General features: G+C 34.9%; 1 protein-coding gene across 4 annotated transcripts in view; it reads left to right on the top strand.

Moving 5' to 3' along the window:
- The first annotated feature begins 1,818 nt into the window (after nt 1–1,818).
- Nucleotides 1,819–24,630, top strand: part of PIK3CA (phosphatidylinositol-4,5-bisphosphate 3-kinase catalytic subunit alpha) — a 33,146-nt gene continuing 10,334 nt past the window's right edge. For all 4 annotated transcript variants that reach the window (XR_013336692.1, XR_013336694.1, XR_013336693.1 and 1 more), the window contains exons 1-16: nt 1,819–2,240; nt 2,753–2,962; nt 4,578–4,828; nt 5,603–5,848; nt 6,570–6,655; nt 9,096–9,201; nt 9,712–9,864; nt 9,947–10,081; nt 14,891–15,015; nt 15,903–15,984; nt 16,310–16,474; nt 16,698–16,801; nt 18,000–18,171; nt 21,124–21,230; nt 22,001–22,122; nt 22,946–23,024. Coding sequence is in view for 1 of the 4 variants with exons in the window: in XM_077770583.1 (XP_077626709.1) it covers nt 1,889–2,240; nt 2,753–2,962; nt 4,578–4,828; nt 5,603–5,848; nt 6,570–6,655; nt 9,096–9,201; nt 9,712–9,864; nt 9,947–10,081; nt 14,891–15,015; nt 15,903–15,984; nt 16,310–16,474; nt 16,698–16,801; nt 18,000–18,171; nt 21,124–21,230; nt 22,001–22,122; nt 22,946–23,024 (2,495 nt within the window). In the remaining 3 variants the exon portion in view is untranslated. The remainder of the gene's footprint in view (nt 2,241–2,752; nt 2,963–4,577; nt 4,829–5,602; nt 5,849–6,569; nt 6,656–9,095; nt 9,202–9,711; nt 9,865–9,946; nt 10,082–14,890; nt 15,016–15,902; nt 15,985–16,309; nt 16,475–16,697; nt 16,802–17,999; nt 18,172–21,123; nt 21,231–22,000; nt 22,123–22,945; nt 23,025–24,630) is intronic.

Raw genomic sequence — 24,630 nt, 5'->3', positions numbered from 1 at the left:
GGAAATAGAATAATTATATTTTAAATCCTATAACTTTTTTGGGTCTCTTTTATAAATTTGAAGAAACATTTTCAACTATTAAAAATAGTTTTATATTCTCTACTGTCTTCCAATTGATTTCGAATTTCTAGAGATGTGAGAGGGCTTGAAATTTCTATTTCTGTTTTTTACCTCCTTCATGTGTTAGAACTCTGAAGCATACTATAAGCTCTTGTTTGCAACTGACCAGTAGAAATATTTGCCCAAAGTAGGTCCTATTGCCCTTTCTAGCTCCTACTGGCTGTAAGGTGAAAGATGGATTATAGGGGGCAAACCTAGACCTAGAGAGACAATTTAGGCTTTAGCAGTCTAGACAAGAAATAGTAGTGGCCTGAACCAGGGTACTGAGAGTGGTAGTGGAGTATACTGATTCAGGGGATAGAAGTAACAAAGTTTATTGATGGATTAGGTATTGATGGGTATGACATACAGAAGTCAGAAAAGGCAGGCTTCTGAATTTAATTAATTGTGACTTTATCCTATACCCAACAAACACATAATCATCACACGCTTGACTTTGCCTTGTAAGGGCAAGGGCCATGTCTATCTTATCCATTATCATACTCCCAGGACATAACATGGTCCTGTAGAACAGCCCTGTTACTTTTTTTTTTTTTTTTTCAGTACCAGTACATTTTTAGTAGATAAACAAAGTGTCATTTATGGCTATTGTCCACAGTGCCTGATAGAATAATTTAATATAGTTAAGTTATCTGGGCCTTTGATTCATTTCTCTAGCCTGACTTTCATTTCTTTTATATTTCTTTAGTGTCTCTCACACTACCTTTTTTTATGCCTTTACAGTGTAGCTTACTGAATAAGAGAAAATATAAACATAAACAGCAAGAAATGAACTTGTGCTTTGTGGGTTTTGTAGTATCTTCTAAAGAATGCCCAAGATGGTTGACATCTTTAAAAATTAGGGCTTCAGATCGTAATACTAAATATTTTTTTAAAATATTATGAGTACTTAACACTGTTGGAGCATTGTACTAACAGAGAGTCAGTGGGTCTCATTTGTGTGTAGATCAATTCATTTCAATCAAGTATTAGTGGGTTATTTGATAAAGTAGATGGATACTCATATTCGTATCTCAAGGAAAATGAATTGATGACACTTTATATATTATAGTAAATATATACCTAAATTATACTTTAAAAGCAGAATGGTCTAAAAAGTCACTTAGACAATAATCAATACAAAGAAGGAAATTACAAAGATTAACTTAAGAAAAAGACTAAGCCATGTAATTTCCCATTACCACAGAGTACAGTTAGGGAGTGAAAAGGAAGATTTGACTTCTCTTGCCTTTACTCATCTTTAAAATCAGAGCAATCGACCCATGATCTAAAAGATCCTTTCCAGCTCAGATTTTGTTGCTCCATAAAATAGAAATGATAAAGATGATATGTGATGGGAATTTTAATTTCAGTTACGATTTACTGTTCATTCTTCCGATAGCCTCAGCTCTGTCTTGATAAGACCTGACTTTTTAAAAATCTAGTAAAATAAAATGTTTTTAATTAGTGATTTTATTAAATATAATTAAATTCAAGTGGGTTTTTTTTTTTTTCTTCTAATTTCTGCTTTGGAATCAGTTCTTTCAGCCTAATTTGGAGCAACAGTCTCCATCAAAATATTTAAGATAAATTATTAATACTTACCCTAACAATTTAAACTACAGAAAAAGATTTTACATTTAGTAATACCATAAATGTACTCATCTATAGTTGTATTTAACATATGTGGTTTTCTTTTTCCCTTTGGTTTAGATTTCTGCTTTGGGACAGCCACGTATCTAATTCCTTAAAATAGTTTTATATGTAAAACTTGTAAAGGATCAGAACAATGCCTCCAAGACCATCATCAGGTGAACTGTGGGGCATCCACTTGATGCCCCCAAGAATCCTAGTAGAATGTTTACTACCAAATGGAATGATAGTGACATTAGAATGCCTCCGTGAGGCTACATTAATAACTATAAAGCATGAATTATTTAAAGAAGCAAGAAAATATCCTCTCCATCAACTTCTTCAAGATGAATCTTCTTACATTTTCGTAAGTGTTACCCAAGAAGCAGAAAGGGAAGAATTTTTTGATGAAACAAGACGACTTTGTGACCTTCGGCTTTTTCAACCCTTTTTAAAAGTAATTGAGCCAGTAGGCAACCGTGAAGAAAAGATCCTCAATCGAGAAATTGGTATGATACAGTTCTTTACTAAATGGCATTGTCATCCTATTCTAAGAAAGCAAATAACTATGAAACTTAACTATTTTCTCATTACTAAAATATTTGTCTGAATCAGTTAATTAACTTTGTAACCTCAAATAAATTTTGAAATAAAAACCATTACAAATCTATCATAATCTTTTGATTATTTAGCTAAGAAACTATTTTTATCACCTTGGTAGTGTCCTATAAATTTTATTTTAAGAACTATGATTTGTAGGGTTGGCTTAGATTTGTTATATCCCACTTTTGTTGTATTACTCTTTAAAAACAACTACATGGATGCTACCTCTACTCCAAATCGCTAAATATATTATGTTCTATATGTTAAATATATTTGAGTCCTTATCAACTCTTACTTTACTATATGTATTTATTAAAATCTCTTTAAACCCAGAGAGACTTCTTTACAATATTGTGACCTTCCCAATCTGTCAAGGTCTCCATTTCTAAGCACATATTCTTTATGTGATTTTTTTAAGGTTTTGCTATTGGCATGCCAGTGTGTGAATTTGATATGGTTAAAGATCCAGAAGTACAGGACTTCCGAAGAAATATCCTGAATGTTTGTAAAGAAGCTGTGGATCTTCGGGATCTTAATTCACCTCATAGTAGAGCAATGTATGTCTATCCTCCAAATGTAGAATCTTCACCGGAACTGCCAAAGCACATATATAATAAACTAGATAAAGGTAAGAAAATTGTCAATTCACCACAATTGGTTACTATAGTAAAAATTTCTATCTGTGTCTATATATTTGTAGAGTCTTTTTACCCCATCTAGATGATAAGCTGCTTGAAGGCAGGGACTGCTTATACTGACAAGATATAGCTGAGTGCCAAATACATGTGTGTATAATGAATATTTATTGATTGAATGAATTGTGTGCACATGGTGGTGATCTCTTGGTGAATTATGTATCTTAGAATAAAACTAAAGAACTTTGTGAAATTCATTATTACACAGTTATAGTCAATCATCTTTTTACCAAAGAAATTATAAATAGAAATACTTTATGAAATGTTGGGAAAACTTTGCACATTCTTGTTACTTTTTATCATATATAGAAAGAAAAATAAACTTTAGTGGTAAATACAGTAATTAAGTCTGGTAATGACATATATAGATTGACCTCTGATACTTAGTGTATCAATTTCTAGAATTAAGTGAACATGGAAATTTATAAATTATAGTTTGGGAAATGAAAATATCATTGTATCAGATAAATATATATATTTTCCAATATAACAAAGTGAAGGCTTCAATTTAAAGTTATAGAATAAGTTAACTCTCACATATTATTAAATACAAAATTTTGTTAGTAGACATCTTACTACTATTTCACCCAAAATATTCAAAGTAGTTTAATGCAGTATAGCATAAGATCTTCATTTGAAATTCTTTTCTACTTTAGTATTCCTTTTAAAATGGAATTCTTTTTGGGCCACCTGTGTGGCTTAGTTGGTTAAGCGCCAGCTTCAGCTCAGATCATGATATCATGGCTCATGAGTTCCAGCCCCACATCAGGTTCTGTGTTGACAGCTTGGAGCCTGTAGCCTGCTTCAGAGTCTGTGCTTCCCTCTCTCTCTCTCACTCTCCCTCCGCCCCCTGCCCATGCTCTTTCTGTTTCTCTCTCTCAAAAATAAACATTAAAAAAAATATTTTTAATGGAATTCTCTTTTCATTTTTTTCCAACATTCTTTATGAAAATTTTCCAACCTACAGAAAAGTTGAGAGAACTATATTGTGAACTTCCAGACCACTCTACCATAGTTTAAATCTTTTCCATTTTCATCATCATCCACCTTCCTCCCAGCTTAACTGATTTTAAAAGGAAAACATTAAAAAAATTCATATTCTTTCCCTTCCTCTGCCATCTTTTCTTTTATTATGATTCAGCATTTTCTTTACGTCTCCATGATTCATTCCCATAGTTGCCAGAAAGTCTTCTATTTTAAGTACTTTTGAACCTTTGCTACCATCATAAGTCACTTTTCACAGGGGTTGTATTCATTAAGTATGTCATGAAGTTTAGAATGGAAATTAGCATGGCCTCAAGGACTTGTGACACACTAGTCACAGTTCTGGGTGTTTGCCATGAAACATGAGATCTGGGCACGGTCTGGCAGCCCTATCATATTTGAAGATTTGTGGTTTCTACTGATATTTACCTGTATTTAATTAGTTTGATTATAAGTCATTTCCTATTTTGATTAGAATAATGGTAGTTCATTCTTTTTGAAATTTGTTTCTTAAAAAATGAAAAATATATGGCGATTGCATCTAATAATGTTTTCCTGTTACAGGGCAAATAATAGTGGTGATTTGGGTAATAGTTTCTCCAAATAATGACAAGCAGAAGTATACTCTGAAAATCAACCATGACTGTGTGCCAGAACAAGTAATTGCTGAAGCAATCAGGAAAAAAACTCGAAGTATGTTGCTGTCATCTGAACAACTAAAACTCTGTGTTTTAGAATATCAGGGCAAGTATATTTTAAAAGTGTGTGGATGTGATGAATACTTCCTTGAAAAATATCCTCTGAGTCAGTATAAGGTAAGTAACAAACTTCAAAAATACTTAATTTTAAATTTAAAAATTGGAGATGAGTATCTGTATTTTTAGGACATACTTTTTGAAAATTCAATGATTAATATTAATAGTATTCATAAGTTTATTTTTAATACTGTTATTTAATTTGAGAGATAGATGATGTGCTTGAGAGAACAGATGCTTTTTTCCTTTAGGTTTTATATATATGATATTTGAGGTATGACTATAGATATAGCATGATATAGACACTTTATGACTAAATTGTTTATTGCAGTATAAACAGTGTTGGGGCACCACATGCTCTGTTAGAAAGGCATGTGACTTTTGATCTCGGAGTTATGAGTTTGAGCCCCATGTTGAGTGTAGAGATTACTTAAATAAATAAAACTTAAAAAAAAGATATAGGGGCACCTGGGTGGCTCAGTCAGTTAACCGTCCGACTTCGGTTTAGGTCATGATCTCATGGTTCGTGGGTTCGAGTCCCACATCAGGCTCTGTGCTGACAGCTAGCTCAGAGCCTGGAGCCTGTTTCAGATTCTGTGTCTCCCTGTCTCTCTGACCCTCCCCTGCTCACGCTGTCTCTCTCTCTCTCAGAAATAAATAAAACATTAAAAAAAATTTTTTTAATACTCATTAAAAAAAAGATATAAACAATGTCTTCATAATGAATATCCTCTGATCATTGTTTTTAATTTTCTTTGTTTGTTTACATGCTGCTTTTAAAATGAAACACCTTGTAAGAAATGGCTTCTCCCCTCCTGTCTTCATCCTTTACAGTACATAAGAAGTTGTATAATGCTTGGGAGGATGCCCAATTTGATGCTGATGGCTAAAGAAAGCCTTTACTCCCAACTGCCAATGGACTGTTTCACGATGCCATCTTATTCCAGACGCATCTCCACAGCTACACCGTATATGAATGGAGAAACATCTACAAAATCCCTTTGGGTTATAAATAGTGCACTCAGAATAAAAATCCTTTGTGCAACCTATGTGAATGTAAATATTAGAGACATCGACAAGGTGAAGTCAAGTGTTGATGCTTATTATATAAATTATTTTATATAAACTTTTTTTACTGAACTATATGTAATAATCTGTTGACCTGCACTGTGTTTTCAAAGAGCTGCAGTCCGCTCCTCTGCCTCAGCTATCGCACAGCATACAGTCCTTTTTCTGTAATTCTAATATCCATAATTCTAATACTCCAATAATTCTAATTTCCCTAAATCTAAGTTCTTAAAGCCAAGTGTTTACAGAATTCATTTGGCAGCAAAACCTGACCCAACCTGAAACAGGAATTTTTATAGTCTTTTTTATCCCATTTAGTATAAATATTAATGTGATTTGTTGCAGAAATATTAATGTCTTTATGGAGTGCTGTTCCAACTGCTAAGAATATGAAGTAATATTTAGTATATGTACTAATTTATCTTCCTAAAATATGAAAAACTCTGAATTACATACCTGGCCTAAAAAGATTGTGAGCCTATATTGATTTTTAATAGTCTGATATCCCCCTAAAGGCAGCAACACATTTTGTTTGGCATCAGTATTAACTTAGTATATATGTGAAGAAAGGGAGAACAGAAAAGTTACATCTGAACAGAAACTTCCAATGGATTCTTCATTTGTATCAGCTACATTATTTTATTATTGTTTAATATTCATTCTGTAGTGTCTGTGCATGTGTGTATTATGTTTGTATGTATCTGTATACACATACTTTCTTTTTCTTTTTAAGATCTATGTTCGAACAGGTATCTATCATGGAGGAGAACCCTTATGTGATAATGTGAACACTCAAAGAGTACCTTGTTCCAATCCCAGGTAAGGAAGTGTTTGGATTTATATTTTCAAAAGCCATGTTAGTGTTTAGCAATGTAATCAATACAAGAAGCATTTAATTTTTTGGCATCATTAGTTTTATACAAGTCATATAAATTACCAGACATTTACATATAGAGCATAAGGTCTTTCGGTCAAATGAGTATCAATCACAGGATCATTTTATGGATTCTCTGTAAAATTTTATGTGAAAGACTTTTCTGATTCTCTCTTTCCATTATATCAAATAGAAAACAATATGGTTACATTTTGTGCCATCATGATTCCCCACATTAGATCTAAATGCTAAGTAAACCTAGCATTTTATTCTTCTCTCCATTTCCATTTACATTAAGAAGAAGTGAGAGTTGGCCGACAACTGCAGAGCCAGACTACTCTGAGGCACTCACATCCCTCACAGGAATAGGTGTTTATGACATTCAAATGAAGAGGCGTTGGGAACAAATCAGTTTCTTAGAGGGAGGGGAAGTTTTAAGGAACATTTTAAATGGTTACTGCCTAGGTATAATGAAGAAATAAAAGGTAATATAATCCAACAATTTGCCATCCTGCCATTTCTTTGGCTCTTTGTGGAATCATTTGGGAATTTAAAATCTACCCATGAATATAATAGAAATATTTTAAGAGCACTCAAATTGTTATTAAAGATTAAAGATGGATTTTTATAGACAAGCAATAAAGACAACTAGTAAAACATCAAGAAGTAAAATTTATAATAAATTTAGATTGAATTCTAGGAGAGTCAAGAAATTCAGTTTTATACTTAATTCAGTTGCTGGATGTGGCCATCATTCTAAGGCTTAGGTGATGTACAAAGAGATGATAGCCTTCTCTTCCAGGAGGAAGTGAAATAGTTCCTTGCCCTATCTGAACAATTGTCAGTCAGAAGGCACATCATTTAAGTTAGATTATGCTGTAAAACAAACAAAGGATCTTTTCAATTTTTGTTATAACAACAAAAGTTTATTTCCCATCCACACTGCATGTCTGTCACAGGTTGGGTAGGGTGGTTGTACAAGGAAGAGAAAAACAATATTTGAGGAAATAAGGGCCAAAAATTTTCTAAATTTTGTGAAAGCTGTAACCAATCTAGGAAGTTCAGCAAGCCCCAAGCAAAGACCTCAAAATAATATTAGGTTGATCTATCCTAGTTGTTCCAAGTACCAAAAGTAAACTAGTTTTATAAAAGTGAAAGGTAGGGGCGCCTGGGTGGCTTAGTCGGTTAAGCGTCCGACTTTCACTTAGGTCATGATCTCGCGGTTCGTGGGTTCGAGCCCCGCATCGGGCTCTGTGCTGACTGCCAGCTCAGAGCCTGGAGCCTGTTTCAGTCTGTGACTCCCTCTCTCTCTGACCCTCCTCTGCTCACGCTCTCTCTCTCTCTCTCCTAGAAATAAATAAAAAATATTAAAAAAAAAAAAGTGAAAGGTAAATTTGTTTAATAATATAAGATTAAAAGCTCAAAATTTTAGTAAGTTAACTATTTAGAAAGGACTTTCATTTGATTATCTTTTCTTGAAGAATTTCCTACTTTAGAACAATAGGCCGGTGTCTCTGATTACCACAGGTGCAAAAAATCCTGAACAAATTATCACCAAACCGAATCCAACAATACATTTTAAAAAAATCATTGACTGGGGCAGGGCACCTGGGTGGCTCAGTGAATTAAGTGTCCAACTCTTGATTTCGGTTCAAAGTCATGGTCTTGTGGTTCCTGGGTTCAGGTGGTACAGAGCCTGCTTGGATTCTCTCTCCTCTCTCTCTCTGTCACCCTGTCTCTCTGTCTCTATCTCAGAAAGAAACCTAAAAAAAAAAAAACATTCACCACAATCAAGTGAGATTTATTCCCGGGATGCAAGGGTTCAGGAGTTGCAAATCAATCAGTGTGATACCTCACATCATTAAGAGAAAGGATAATAACCGTATGATCATCTTAACAGATTCAGAAAAACCATTTGAGAAAGCACAACATCCATTCATGATAAAAACTCTCAACAAAATAGGCTTAGAGGGTACTTACCTCAACATAATAAAGGCCATCTATAGAAAACCTACAGTTAACATCATAGTCAATGGTAAAAAATTGATGTCTTTCTCCCTAAGTTCAGGAACAAGAAAAGGATGTTACTACACATCCTTTTATCTCTTGGTATCATCGTTGGTATCATCAGCCTTTATAGTTTTAGTTAATCCCTTGTATAGTGATGTTTTATTTTGCATTTTCTGGATAATAAATAATATGGACTACTTTTTTTTATGTTTATTGGCCATTTGGATATGACCTTGTGAACTGTGAAGTGTGTCTGTTCCAGTTGATTTCCAGCCTGTTTTTCATTTGATTTCTCTTGATGATTTGTAGGGTGCTTATATACTCTGGATAAAGCCTTTTTTGGTAAACTATTTTTTCCTTTAATATTTTATATAGGTGGAATGAATGGCTAAATTACGATATATACATTCCTGATCTTCCTCGTGCTGCTCGACTTTGCCTTTCCATTTGTTCTGTTAAAGGCCGAAAGGGTGCTAAAGAGGTAAAGTATTTCAGAAGGAATAATTATATTTACTTCTAAAAACTCCAGATTATAACCGCTGATTTGAATTTTTATCAAGAAATGAATTTTTTCTTACTTAAAAAATTGACCAATATTTTAAAATTTTTAATAAATAAATGTGTCTAAGAGTACCTTAGGAGAGTTTCCTGAATTTATTTATGATGAGTATTTCCTGAGTTCACACTGATATAATTTTTTAAATATGTGAAATGACTGCACACAAATCCCTGTTAAATGGTGACATACCAGTATCTGCCCGGCTTGCTTTGGTTCGTATTACCTATTCATAAGTAAGGAAAAACACATGTGATTTCAAATGGGAAAACAGAGAGTGCTTATACTTTCAAGAAAATTTATGGCTTACTATTGATATTGTTGTAGTGACTAATCATTACTATCATTCTCCTTTTCGGGAAAGAAAAGTATTTTGAAATGCATTTTATAATTTAATCCACAGAGTAGTAAATATATTTCTGTGTGTTTTTTAAGGAACACTGTCCATTGGCCTGGGGAAATATAAACTTGTTTGATTACACAGATACTCTAGTATCTGGAAAAATGGCTTTGAATCTTTGGCCAGTACCTCATGGATTAGAAGATTTGCTGAACCCTATTGGTGTTACTGGGTCAAATCCAAATAAAGTAAGCTTTTGATTATCATAAATTAGAATTTTTCTTTCATTACAGTCAAGCATAATATATATGATAACTTTTATTCTTTTAGGAAACCCCATGCTTAGAGTTGGAGTTTGACTGGTTCAGCAGTGTGGTAAAGTTCCCAGATATGTCAGTGATTGAAGAGCATGCCAATTGGTCTGTGTCTCGAGAAGCAGGATTCAGTTATTCTCATGCAGGACTGGTAAGGCAGATCACTGAGTTCTCTTACGTATCAACCATAATCTGTGGATTTGGGTTTATACTCTTTGTTTGGAAAGGGTTTCATGTGGTTTAGTTATACTGGCATAGCTCCTGTGGGCTCTGGGACAGTATTGGGATATAATCCCATTCTCCATATGCTAATACTTTTACTGCAGCTCTGCCTCTTCTGAAATTTATTCAGAGCCCTAGCCTGCTTTCATTTAACAAATAATTGAATGTAAACTATATGTTTATATTTATTGTATGAAAGGTACTGAGTAATAAAGTTGTGACCTAAAGAGACCTCCATTGTGTATGTGGTCTAATGGTAAAAATAGACATCAAAGTGGTAAAAGCAGAAATATAAGATTATAAATCATGGTTAAGTGCTATGAAGGAAAAATCAATAGTATTCCAAGAACGACTACGGAGGGTGGGGGCAAAAAGGTAATATATATTGAATTTAAGAAAGAATTTATTTCTCTGAGACAGTAACCTTGAAGTTGAAACAAAAGTATGAGTATGTTGCTTGTTGAGCTTGGAAGCAGAGGAAATAGCTTTACCACCATACCAGATTCGTTAGAAAAGATTACATATAAAATGGAGCTTAAATATGAATCAAGTTGTCTCATCCATTGCTTTGGAACCACCATATAACTGGATTAAAGAACCATTAATTCTCTCTTATATCTCAAGGGCAAAGGTGTAGTGCTAAGAGAAAAAGATATTTTTGTTCTTTGTTGCCTCTTTCCCTAGTTTCCAAATTTATCACTTTTTCTTTGGCCTGGTTTTACATTAACCAATCAGTGAATATGGGGTCAAGAGGTCCTGAAATATGCCTACCTGAGTAACAGCAATACCCAGGGCCAGCTGGAATCCCGCACTGAGGAACTTTATTAGTTTATAGCTATGTTCTCAGTAAGGAGTTTACATATCCCTTTGTATGCTGATTAATAATAATCATAACTTTCCTGCCTGTATACTTTCAGACATATGTAGCAAGTGTTTTGATAAGTACAAATTAATTTAAAATCATTACTGAATTCTATCAGATACTAAAAGTACAATTTACTTTTTTCACATTAAAAAGGAATTCATTGGGGCACTTGGGAGGCTCAATCCATTAAGCATCCAGCTCTTGATTTCAGCTCAGGTCATGATTTCACAGTTCATGGGATTGAGAGCGCAGATCCTGCTTGGGATTTTCTCTTTTCCTGTCTCTCTGCCCCTCCCCTGCTTGTACACACACACTCTCAAAATAAATAAACTTTTTTTAAAAAAGGAATTCTTTTTCTTAAAAAGTGTAGCCACTGTTTTGTCAGTTTAATTTCTTGTTGATAATTGCTAACATTTGCCAAGTGCTTACTATACACCAAATGCCGTACCAATCACTTTTTCACGTTTTATCTTATTTAATCTTAAAAGCAGTCTCTGTGAGGGTAGGTACTATTATAATACCTATTTTACCAGGAAGGAAACAGGTTTAAGGAGTTTAAATAACTTCTCCTATGTCACTGTTTAATAAGTCTTGAGCCTCTTACTCTTAACTATTCTACCATAACTGACCAGGAACTCCTTAATTCTGAAATTGGGATTGAAATATTGTTGAGTATTCATTCCCATGAAATGTCCATAGTCCTGTCCAATTAGCAATGCCTGTAAACCATTTGAATTATCAGAGTCAAGTTACTTTCAAACTGATTTATCTCCTGTTTTATTCATACATTCATCACTGAATTCAGTTTACCATCAGAGTCTGTTGTGCCAGTTAGCTTTTGATGTTTGTTTTGTTTTGTTTTTTGAGCAGTTCTAACTCTTTGTAAGGACTGATATTTTATGACTTTTTTCTTTCTGGGAAAAATTTTTTCTTTAAAGGAAAAAATGTATTTATTTTCATAAGAGAATTAGTTTTTCAGTTACCATTGGGTCTGTTGAAAATTTTTATAAATCTAAGATACAAATGATACCAAAGGTCCTAAGAGGTAGAGGGGACAGATTCACCCCACTTGAGAACCACTACTCCAGTCTCTAATAATGACGGTCAGTTCATCATATAGGTAAAACATCAGGTGAGAGTATCATAGATGAATTTTCTCAAACTTACGAAATGGTGAGTGAACAACATATTTCCAAGAACGAAAAGGAAATGTGATATTCATACTCAGTCATTCAACAGGAATAACCTCAGCACACAGTATTTTTTTGCAAGAACCTGGACCATGCCTTATCCTTCTTCCAGTTTTAATGATGTTGTTCACTAAAATTTACTTGATACACTTTTTAAGTGAAGAAACATCACAGGCAAATGTGTATACAAAGATGATTGAAGGAAAAAGGTGATGTAGAAATTTTTAAATTTCTTGGGTTACTATCTGAGTTTCAAAAGTAATACATTTTGACAATTCAAGTACAAGAAGAAAAACCAGAAGTAATGATAAGCTAGAACTTAATAGCTATGTATTTGAAATCAGGAATCAGTATATACTGATAAACTGTGTATGTTCCAGGCCGTTGCTTGACAGTTCATGAGCTGTCATCTAGATGTCACTCGCTCCTTAGCCAGTGGCATTCAAATTATGTTGCCCATTTGGATTATGGATTTGGTTCTACTGTGTTTAAATTCTTTCTTTTTTTAATGTTTGTTTATTTTGAGAGAGTGAGCGAGGGAGGAAGGGGTGGAGAGAGAGGGAGACATAGACTCTGAAGCAGGCTTCAGGCTCTGAGTTGTCAACACAGACCCTGATGCAGGGCTCAAACCCACAAGTTGTTAGATAATGACCTGAGCCACAGTCGGACAGACACTCAACTGACTGAGTCACACAGGCACCGCTACTGTTTTTAAATTCTTAATAAGATGTCTAATAAAACTGTTTTTCACATAGTTTTTTCACAGTTGTTTATTCTTTATTTTGTATTAAAAATAAAAACAAAAATAAGCCAATAATATTGAGTCAGTTGGACAAAGATGATAAATGAAAATGATAAGTGACAATGACCACTTTTCTTTGTGAATTGAGGGTTAAGTATTTATTATCTCTTACCTGGAGTATTGTAATGGCCTTCTAAATGGTCTTCCTCAGGGGCGCCAGGGTAGTTCAGTCAGTTAAGTGTCCAACTTTGGCTCAGGCCATGATCTCACTATTCATGGGTTCAAGCCCTGCATCAGGCTCTGTGCTGACAGCTCAGAGCCTAGAACCTGCTTTGGATTCTGTGTCTCCCTCCCCCACTCATGCTCTGTCTCTCTCTACATCTCACAACAATAAATGTTTTTTAAAAAAATTTTTTATAAATAAATGGTCTTCCTCAGTCCACAGAGCAACCAGAATAATCTCTATGAAACAAATCAAATCATGATATTCATCCTTTAAATAGCTTTCTCAAAGAATGAAATCTGGCNAGATGGGCATGGAGGAGGGCACTTGTTGTGATGAGCACTGGGTGTTATATGGAAATCAACTTGACAATAAGCTATTTAAGGAAAAAATAAATGAATAAATAAATAAATAGCTTTCTAAAAAAAAAAAAAAAATCCAGACCTTTCATCTTGACCTACAAGTTTTACATGCCCTGAACATGACCTCCTATCTCTCCTCCCCGTCATCTACTAGACTTCCGGCTCACACATCTTCCTGTTCCCCTCTCATGCCAAACTCCTTCTCTCCTTGGGTCACTTTCACTGTTTCCTCCATTAGCAGATGTGTTTTCCTTGATCTAATTGTGGATGGTTCTTGTCATTTGGATCACAAACTAAATATTCCCTTCTCAGAGGCCATTTCCAAACACACAGTGTGAAGTGCCCACTCAGTCATTCTCCATTACATCACCCAGAGTGTATTAACTCTCGAATATTTTTCTTATTTGCTCATTGAATTTTTTCACTATAATGGAGGCTCTCTTAGTGCAGGTTCTTTTACTATTTAAGACCCCCTAGTAGGAAGAACAAAACAAGGCACGCAGTATGTGTTTTAATATTTGTTGATGGACATGGGCCAATGATATTTCTGTACACTATTGTATAAAAACAATATTTAAATGTTAATATGTTAACAAATCTTGTTGATAAAAGCCAAGTAGCATGAATGCCTGCTTTCACTTTTAGCCATTGGGGATATGTGTAACCCATTCTAAGGGATGTATATTTGTTTTCATAATAAATTCATATAAATTCAGAATTACTCATTATGCAGTTAATATATCTGTATTTAAAGGAAATAAATACATTACTTGGAATCTTGGAATTATATCAAAAGTTATGGTGATTTCATTTTAGTCTGAACATTTAATGTTCAGTGTTTTAATAAGGGTGTTTCTTTTCCTTTTTTCTCCTATTTTTACTTGTGAAATTTGAAAGCCTTGCAGTGATATACTCAAGCAAAGATTAGGAATAAAATAAATTTTATGAAAGAGTTTACATTTTTATTCTATTATTTTACTATTGTTTGTTTTTATTCCAGAAACATGAGCAGATTAGTTAATAGAGTACTAGGAAGAGGCCTCATCAGTAAGAGAAGTCAGTTATTCACTGCTACCCCCTAGTATCCTGGTCTGGGCTTATCCTTGACAACTTTGGCAGTTACTATTCTGTGATTGGTGGTAATGTTAGTAAGATACTGGATTTGTTCCATAAATACTGCCTTAAGTTGGTTCTTTCCTCTCCCTGAAATAAAGTCTTGTGATGAGAATAAACTGTTTCACAACAGTTAATAAGCAATGGAAAGTTACTGGCAATTTTCTTTTTTTGTAGATCACTCATGAATCCAGGGGAAAATACGGCAAAGAAAATCATATAAGATATTACTTTGTTTTACAGAGTAACAGACTAGCTAGAGACAATGAATTAAGAGAAAATGATAAAGAACAGCTCCGAGCAATTTGTACCCGAGATCCTCTCTCTGAAATCACTGAGCAAGAGAAAGATTTCCTGTGGAGCCACAGGTAAATGTTAAGATGGAAATTCCCTATTTCTTCTGTTAAACAGGAGAAAGAACTGATTTTGGCTTATCTTGCAGGTTTTGTCATACCTGTTAAAATACATAAAGTGTAATTTACATGACTTTTTTTATTATAAATATTACTCTTTTTAAAGCTGTGGATAAGGATCAGTATTTCTAGCAAACCATGCTCCATTGGTACTAAGCTTGCATCTTAAAGCCCTGAAAGCTTTTTTAAAATTCTAAATCCCTGATGGCCTTTTTTTTAGGATTTGGTTTTTGGAGGTTTTTTTCTTAATGAAATTCAAGATCCAAAAAAGCTACCTTATAGTTTTAGATGTGATTTAGTTGTGATTTAGTTGGTCTAGATATTTCAGTTTTAAGGTGCTCCTTCCATTTTTTTTCTTACACTTCCTCAAAGTAATAGTGCAGTGCTTTATTTTCACTTATGAAGAAATTATCCCACTACTTGGAAAGCATACGGTGGTTTATTTAAATAAAACAGTTGCAGTGCATTTCTGCAGAAAGTCCAATAAACATAATTTTTGTCCAGTGACTACAATAGAAATGGTGACTCTTTGCATGGCTTCTGTTGCATAAGTAGGTAAATGAAAAGAGCTATATAAAGAGTGTTATAAAATAGTCATAATTTTTTCTGAGTATTTGTCTTCCATTTGGATTTTTCTTTTGTCTTCCTTGACATTATAACGGTATATGTACATATATATGCAACTATAGTGCTAAACACCAATTTCTTTTGATTTTAAAAAAGACTGTCATGGTAAGTTTTAAAAGTGTTTAGAACTTCTTCTTAATAGTTGAAGATTTAGATATCTAGGCCTTTTGAATAACATGCAAGAATGTTTCTTGTGTTTTGTCTTTTCTACACAGACACTATTGTGTAACTATCCCTGAAATTCTACCCAAACTGCTTCTGTCTGTTAAATGGAATTCTAGAGATGAAGTAGCTCAGGTAAATGCATGTTTGAGATTACAGAATAACTGTTGTATAAAATTGGTATGTTGTTTAAATTGTTTTCTCTCAAAAAGTCTACATAAATGTAAGAGGTGAAATAAACTATGTTTATATTAATAGTGGTAATATAGTGGAGAAAAATACCATTCAAACTGCTTTTACTGATAAAATTAATTAGAATTGAACATTTAAAGCACTGAATTCATAAGGAGGGCTCTTATCTAAACTAATTTTAAGTTAAGAAATTAAGACAATTTTTACAGGGTTCACTCACAACTATCTTATGCTTTTTAAATATAATTTATTGTCTTTCTCATAACAGATGTACTGCTTAGTGAAAGATTGGCCCCCAATCAAACCTGAACAGGCAATGGAGCTTCTGGATTGTAACTACCCAGATCCTATGGTTCGAGGTTTTGCTGTTCGATGCTTGGAAAAATACTTAACAGATGACAAGCTTTCTCAGTACTTAATTCAGCTAGTACAGGTAAAATAATAGAAAATAGAAAAATAATGTTTTATTCTAAATCTGTGCAACTTTACCCAGACTATGGATCTTTATCTACACTGGTTTTATGCTTTTTTAAAAATCAGTTTTATTATCAGTAGTAACTATTTGCTTTCTAAAAAAATTCTCTTTAAATCCAACCATGCAAAACCTGACCCTGATTAATGCAAAGCTGTTTTTATGTTTGTGTTTAATCACATAGGTCCTAAAATATGAACAGTATTTGGATAACCTGCTTGTGAGATTTTTACTCAAGAAAGCATTGACTAATCAAAGGATTGGGCACTTTTTCTTTTGGCATTTAAAGTAAGTCACGCTATTCTCCCATTAAATTCTTTAGGTATATATTACTTGCTTTCTTAAAAGATTTATAAATAATTATTACTTGTATATTGTTGTTTTTGTCTGGAAGAGTTTTTCCATAATGAAAGTATATTGTAAGCTTCCCCTCAAATTTTTAAGTAAGCAGTAAAATTCAAAACTGAATTTTATACAGAAATTAGAGCTGAAATATTTTTAAAGACTTAGACTTTTCTTTAAGCAAAACAAAATTTGCTAGATTAATATTGTTTAATATTGCAGTTGTATGTGTAGATAAAAATACCCCCCAAAAAAAGTCCTACCTTGGAATTCAGAGCAATCAATACTCTAGAAAAGGAGGACACCCTCCCTATTAATTTTATTACTTTTGTGCCTAATGTACTTTTTTTCATGTTTATATATATATATTTTTTATGTAAGCTCCAGGTAACATGCAGTGTGTATCAGTTTTAGGTGTGCAGTGTATACAGTGTAGTGATTAAGCACTTCCATACAACACCCAGTGCTCATCACAGCCACTGCTTCCCTTACTCCCCATCCATCTAACCCACCTCCTCTCTGGTAGCCATCAGTTTGTTCGGTATAGTTAATAGATCTTGTGCTGATATTAGTAAATGAAAAGTAGTTGAAATAGGCCTAAAATCTAGTTTATTAAATTTACAATTTCAGGAAGTATCTTAGACTCTTGATTATTCTTGCTTCCAAATGATAGGTTTTGAATCATTTTATTGTTAGTATGATTATAACATTTATTGGATTTCAGAAATGGGTTTTCTTATTTTCTTTAAAATGGTTACATATGTATACTCATTTAAGACCACATAAGGGCACCTGGGTAGCTCAATAAGTTAAGCGTCGGATTTTGGCTCAGGTGGTGATCTTATGGTTTGTGGGTTCAAGCGCCACATCAGGCTCTGTGCTCACAGCTCATAGCCTGGAGCCTGCTTCAAATTCTTTGTCTCCCTCTGTCTCTGCCCCTCCCTGACTTGTGCTCTGTCTCTGTCTCACTTAAAATAAACATTAAAAGAATTTTTAATAAGTAAATAAACATTCAAAAAAATTTTAAGAACCATATATAATGAGTGTGTATCTGTGTGTGTGCATGCGTGCATGCACGTGTGGGTAGGTGTGTGTATATATGAGAGTTTTTTTGCTTTTTTAAATCTTAACACTGTTCTTTTAGATCCGAGATGCACAATAAAACAGTTAGTCAGAGGTTTGGCCTGCTTCTGGAGTCCTATTGTCGTGCATGTGGGATGTATCTGAAGCACCTAAATAGGCAAGTTGAGGCTATGGAAAAGCTCATTAACTTAACTGACATTCTCAAACAAGAGAAGAAGGATGAAACACAAAAGGTATGTGACTCTTTAGATTGTTTTTGAGAGTCTTCATTGCAGTGGGGCAGGGTAATTTGAGAGCCCGATATAGACGTAGATTGTGGACATTAGAATCAAGCATGTCAGGATTTGGATCTAAGTTCCACCACCTCTCAGCTGTGTAATGTTGGACATATTATTTAGTCTTTGAGATCCATTTTCCTTATTTATAAATAGTAATGATCCTTTCTTCGTAGTGTAGTTGTGAGCATTAAGTTACACGAGATAATGCTGAAGCACATATCACAGTCCCCAGAACACAAAAGGTGCTCAGTAAATGTTCTCTCTTCTTTCCCTTCCTTCTCTTTTACATCGCCGTAACTTTAAAATGATTTTTCCTTATGTTTTGTCATTTATTAGCTTTTAGTAATGACCTTGAAAATAAGTGTAAAGAAATTAATTTGTACATTTCTAAGTTTGAAATGGGGTACCTGGGCAGCTCAGTTGCTTGAGCATCCAACTTTGGCTCAGGTCATGATCTCACAGTTTGTGGGTTCAAGCCTGGCATCGGACTCTGTGCTGACAACTCAGAGCCTGGATCCTGCTTCAGGTTCTTTGTCTCCCTCTCTCTCTTCCTCTCTTCTGCTTGCACTCTGTCTCTTTCTCTCAAAAAAAAATTATTAATGGACTCAGGGGCGTCGAGATGGCTCAGTCGGTTGAGCTTCCAACTCTTTTTTTTTTTTTAATGTTTTATTTATTTCTGAGAGAGACAGCGTGAGCAGGGGAGGGTCAGAGAGAGAGAGATACACAGAATCTGAAACAGGCTCCAAGCTCTGTGCTGTTAGCACAAAGCCCAACGGGGGGCTCGAACCCACGAACCATGAGATCATGACCTGAGCCAAAGTTGGACGGTTAACCAATTGAGCCACCCACGTGCCCTGAGCTTCCAACTCTTGATTTCAGCCCGGGTCATCATCTCACTGTTGTGATCTCACACTGGGCTGTGCACTGAGCATGGAGCTTGCTTGGGACTCTCTCTCTCTGCCCCTCCCCTGCTCACGTGTACTCTATCTCTCTCTCTCAAATAAAAAATAAAATAAATAAAATAAAATGGACTCTTAGTCACGCAGTGAGCATTATCACATACCTGTCATCTGCAATCTCGCTTAGTGTAACTGAGGAACATGAAATGTAAAAATTTCTCATGACCTTTTCCTCCTCTCTACCCTTTATTCAATCTACCACATCCTATAGTAAAAAGTGAGATCATTCCTCATCTCTAATGAAATGGGAAAAAAGTCTCAGTACATTGGTGAGTTCCCAAGCACAAGGATATAAATTAGCAATACTGAATGAATTTTTCCAATACCTTAATATTGCATGAAAAAAAATTTAAAGACAGTTACTATATTAATCTAAATGTCATGGAGTGTGTGACTGATTTGATTTTATTGAACTTGTGAAATATAAGTTCAAATAGAGGTTATTAGAAAATAATTGTACTGTTTCTGATGCTGGGAATCATTAGCAAGAATAGACTAGACTGCTTTGAAAGAATAAAATTTATTATATTTATATTGTAACTGAGGTATGGAAAAAAGAAACTCGATATTTGCAAATATAAGGGTTTCTTTAAGCTGGAATCTTCACAGCTTAATATCACAGGTTGGCTCTGATATAGTGGGTTAATTAGGAACGTGAAAGTCATTACATTACTATTGGCTTAAATGGGCTTGCAATGGGGAACTAAGAATGCTGTAGTAACAAAAGCGTTCCTTTGGTGTCATGTTCTAGCACAACCATGGTAAAGCATAGGAAGCAGTGTGGTAACGTTAGGGTTGATAGTGCCAGAAGAAGAAATGCCTTTACAGGAGCAAGAGCTGCCCTAGCCAGTGATAAACTACATTTTCTAGGTACTCACTTATCCATAGTGAGAAAGAAAAAAAAAAAAAAAAAGCTTTGTTACTAAAATTACAGCATGAAAATTAATTTATCATTAATTTCTTAGCTCCTAACCTCTTTTGCCCCCCACTTACCTTTTATATTTTTGATAGATGAAGATTTCCTAAAATAAAATGGCAGTTATTGCATGCTATATAGCTCCGCAGTCTGGACTCTGGGTTCAGTGATTAAAAAGAGTGGCACCTGGGTGGCTTAGTTGGTTAAGTGTCCGATTCTTGACTTCGGCTCCGGTCAGGATCCCAGAGTCATGGGATTGAGCGCCATGCCAGGCTCCTATGCTGTGTAGACCCTGCTTGAGATTCTTTCTCTCTCTCTCTCCTCTCTCTCGCTCTCTCTCGCTCTCTCTCTGCCCCTTTCCTCCTACTCACACTCCATCTCAAAATAAAATAAATCTTTTTAAAAATTGATTAAAAGGAGATGTTTCTGCATACATACTGGAATCTGAGTATAGTGTGAGACTCAGAGTAACATGTTTTGAACAGTTTCTTTTAGCTTCACTGGACCTTTTTTACTCAACAGAGAGAAATGAATATGGTGTTTTCTGCAAAGCTTCAAAGTAAAGTTACTAAGCTAACGTAATGTCTCCATAGTTTTTCCTCTAGAACAAAGATCAGCAAACTCTTTCTTGAAACATCAGATAGTAAATATTTTAGACTTTGCAGGCCATGCAGTCTCTGTTGTAACTACTCAGTTTTGCTGTTCTAGTGTGAAAGCAGCCAGTATCTAAATAAAATGGCATGGCTACATCCCATGCAGTTTGATTTGCAGAAAATGCCACAGTTGACCAAGCCCTGCTCTAGAGGCAAACCATGGCTGCGTCAGCATGCCGAGCTGTCACAGGGGAGTGCCCGGGAACGCCCCTCCTGCCTCTGCCTGAGTTGTGCTGCTCTGTGCGAATGAAATCCTGCCGATCCGAATACAGGACGTGGATTCATGGACTATACAGAGCTGAGCTTCCAGCATATAAAAGAGATTAGCAGTTAGTTTTACCTTTTATGAAGTCTAATCATGACTGTGCTCATTTATCAGGTACAGATGAAGTTTTTAGTTGAACAAATGCGGAGACCAGATTTCATGGATGCTCTACAGGGTTTTCTGTCTCCTCTAAATCCTGCTCATCAGCTAGGAAATCTCAGGTAACATACCTCATTGGAAGTTTTATTGATATATTTAAACAAGTATCCTTAAAAAAAAAAAAAATCCTTTCTGGAGAAAGTCTGGAGAAAAGTTCAAATGTCATTATAAATAGAATGTTCAATTATATATGCTTCCCTCTCCTATTATCCTACCCTGCAAAATAAGAGTTGTTCAGTGTCCTTAAGTTCAGAACTGAATTTAGTCAGAATGAGTTTTTATTACTTTAGTAATAGAGTTTAAAACTTTCTCTGGCCAGAATTTCTGGTTTCATACAATACAAAAATGAACTGTAGTATCTGGGGGCACCTGGGTAGCTCAGTCGGTTATACGTCCAACTTCAGCTCATGATCTCACAGCTTATGAGTTCCAGCCCCCTATCAGGCTCTGTGCTGACAGCTCAGAGCCTGGAGCCTGTTTTGAATTCTGTGCCTCCCTCTCTCTCTCTGCCCCTCTGGCCCCTCCCGCACTCTCTCTCTCTAAAAATAAACATTAAAACAATAATAAAAGAAAGAAATGTAGTATCTATAAAACTAATGGTATGTCCCTATACTTGTTGAAAATTCATATGCTGTTATATAAAAATTATTAACCTTAATATTTATTTTTTATTTATACTCCCCTTAGAAATGAATTCATAAATGGAAGTGAGGAGAAGACTTTAAGTTTTTATAACACTTTAAAAACTATACTGTCTGTATGTTAAAAATAAATTTGAGAGTAAAAAATTAAAAATGTAAGGTACCTGGTAAAGTTTTTAACTATTTTAAAGGCTTGAAGAGTGTCGAATTATGTCCTCTGCAAAAAGGCCACTGTGGTTGAATTGGGAGAACCCAGACATCATGTCAGAGTTACTCTTTCAGAACAATGAGATCATCTTTAAAAATGGGGATGGTAAGGAAGATATTAATGAACTTATGATGCATGAATTTAGCTATCTTTTTATACACAGGATATTTATGAACCATGAAGACTATTGAAAGCCATTTAAGGAATATGCATGTGGTTAAAATACATAATATTAAACAGATGTCTTAACCTTTAGAACATGTATGTGTAATTATTAAAAAGAAAAGAAATACTAAATTGAGAATCAAAAAGCATGAAATAACTTTCTATTTGTTTAGCTGTGTGAGTATCCATTCGTTCCATAAATATCTGATGTGCTAGGCCATCAAATTGTAAAAATAAAACATCTCTGCCCTCTTAAAGTTTACAGTCTTACAGGGAGAAGAGAGTTATTANCTCTCCCTCCTAAAAAAAAAAAAAAAAATTAAAAAAAAAAAAAAAAAGAAAAGTGTAGTCTGCTAAGAAGTCATATAAAAGAAGGTCCTAATGTACTTGGAAAACAGGCTGCTGTAGGAGCAAAATGGAAGGATTTTGATGGGTTTCCTTTGAGGAGTGACATTTTAGCACTGAATTCTGTTAACCCCAGTATTTTAATATAAACAAGTTCAAATTTAAGAATTCAGAAGGATAGGTGCTTTAAATATTTTAGTTTAAAACTTTTGTGAAATACATACTAGCTTATATTGTTATACAGGTGAGTTTATGCAGATACTTTAGAAATGGGTTAAGGAATCAAAATACTGCTTATTTATAGATTAATTTGACAAGTAAATATAGCTGTATTATTTTCTGTTTGAAAGCAATATGACATGACACCCAAATTTGCATTTATGGCATTAAGTGGTGGTACATATTATTTGAATTGCAGATTTACGGCAAGATATGCTAACACTGCAGATCATTCGCATTATGGAAAATATCTGGCAAAATCAAGGTCTTGATCTTCGGTAAGTAATGAGTAAGGCAACATGTATGTTAAAAGTTATCTTGAGAAAGTAAACTATTAGTAAATATCAGTTAAAAATATGAAGGGACATAGATCTATAAGGAAATGTATGGAGTAATTAATACTAGGTGATTACACTGCTTTCATTTGTCTTCCTCTTCCTTGCCTTAGAGTAGCTCAGAGATTCAGGTAGGTAATAAGCTGGTAAAGACTCTGCAACTGCATCTGGACTGTCACTGTTTAGGACATGACATAGAAGATGCAAAAGCCCCGTATTTTCATTCAGAAATTAAGAGGTTTAAAGAAAGTTTCTTTCATAATACAAATTTTCTAATTTTAAAGCTTCATAAAGCCTCTAGGGGCGCCTGGGTGGCTTAGTCGGTTAAGCGTCCGACTTTCGCTTAGGTCATGATCTCGCGGTTCGTGGGTTCGAGCCCCGCATCGGGCTCTGTGCTGACTGCCAGCTCAGAGCCTGGAGCCTGTTTCAGTCTGTGACTCCCTCTCTCTCTGACCCTCCCCTGCTCACGCTGTCTCTCTCTCCTAGAAATAAATAAAACATTAAAAAAAAATTAAAAAAAAAAACTTCATAAAGCCTCTAATCTTGAGTCCGTTTGACAGCAAAATTTATGAACAGAACTAAAAGAACTGATCTTAAAGCTTTTGCCATTTGGGGCACCTGGATGGCTCTGTCGGTTAAGCCTCCGGCTCTTGGTTTCAGCTCTGGTCATGATCTCACGGTTTTGGGAGATCAGACTCCATGCTGACAGTACAGAGCCTGCTTGGGATTTTCCATCTCCCTCTCTCTCTGCCCTTCCCCAGCTCGCACTATCTTTGTCTCTCTCAGGATAAATAAATAAACTTTAAAAAAAAAAAAAAAGCTTTGGGGCGCCTGGGTGGCCTAGTTGGTTAAGCGTCCGACTTTCGCTTAGGTCATGATCTCGCGGTTCGTGGGTTCGAGCCCCGCATCGGGCTCTGTGCTGACTGCCAGCTCAGAGCCTGGAGCCTGTTTCGGAGTCTGTGACTCCTTCTCTCTCTGACCCTCTCCTGCTCACGCTGTCTCTCTCTCTCTCTCTCCTAGAAATAAATAAAAAACATTAAAAAAAATTAAAAAAAAAAAAAAAGCTTTGCCATTCTATTGGTTTTTGCCCAACCTTCTACAGTTATCAGTAACATCTCTTAAGTTTTCTGTCGTGCTTCATCTCGTCCTTGTCATTTCTTTTCTCATAGTGTTTCCTTCTCTCTCTCGTCTCTTTGCAAATCTAGAGTCATTCCAGCAAAGGCCACTCTCTCCAAAAGAAAAATGTCTGTTTAAGCATAGGAGTCCGCTCTAGCCGCCGCAGCTGAGTACATTAGGGTTTGTTTGTATGCCTTTTAAAGATGGAGCATAGCTGCTATATAAAAATGTGTCAGTGACACCTAGTAGAACCCTCTTATTGCAGAAGAAAAACAGACACGTCAAGGAATTTGCTGAAGTACAAAATTGAGTCGTCATCTTCAAATTTTTAATTCCCGGTTCTTTGCTTAATCTCTTCTGCCTTCCAAAAGCAATGAATGTTATATGAATCAAGTTTCCTCTTTTGGTGTAATTTTCTGTATCTGAGAGACAC

Source organism: Crocuta crocuta, unplaced genomic scaffold, assembly GCF_008692635.1.
Source record: "Crocuta crocuta isolate KB4526 unplaced genomic scaffold, BGI_CrCroc_1.0 scaffold256, whole genome shotgun sequence".
Taxonomy (NCBI): Eukaryota; Metazoa; Chordata; class Mammalia; order Carnivora; family Hyaenidae; genus Crocuta; species Crocuta crocuta.
The sequence above is the reverse complement of the archived record's forward strand: the minus strand, read 5'-3'. Positions and strand labels throughout refer to the sequence as shown.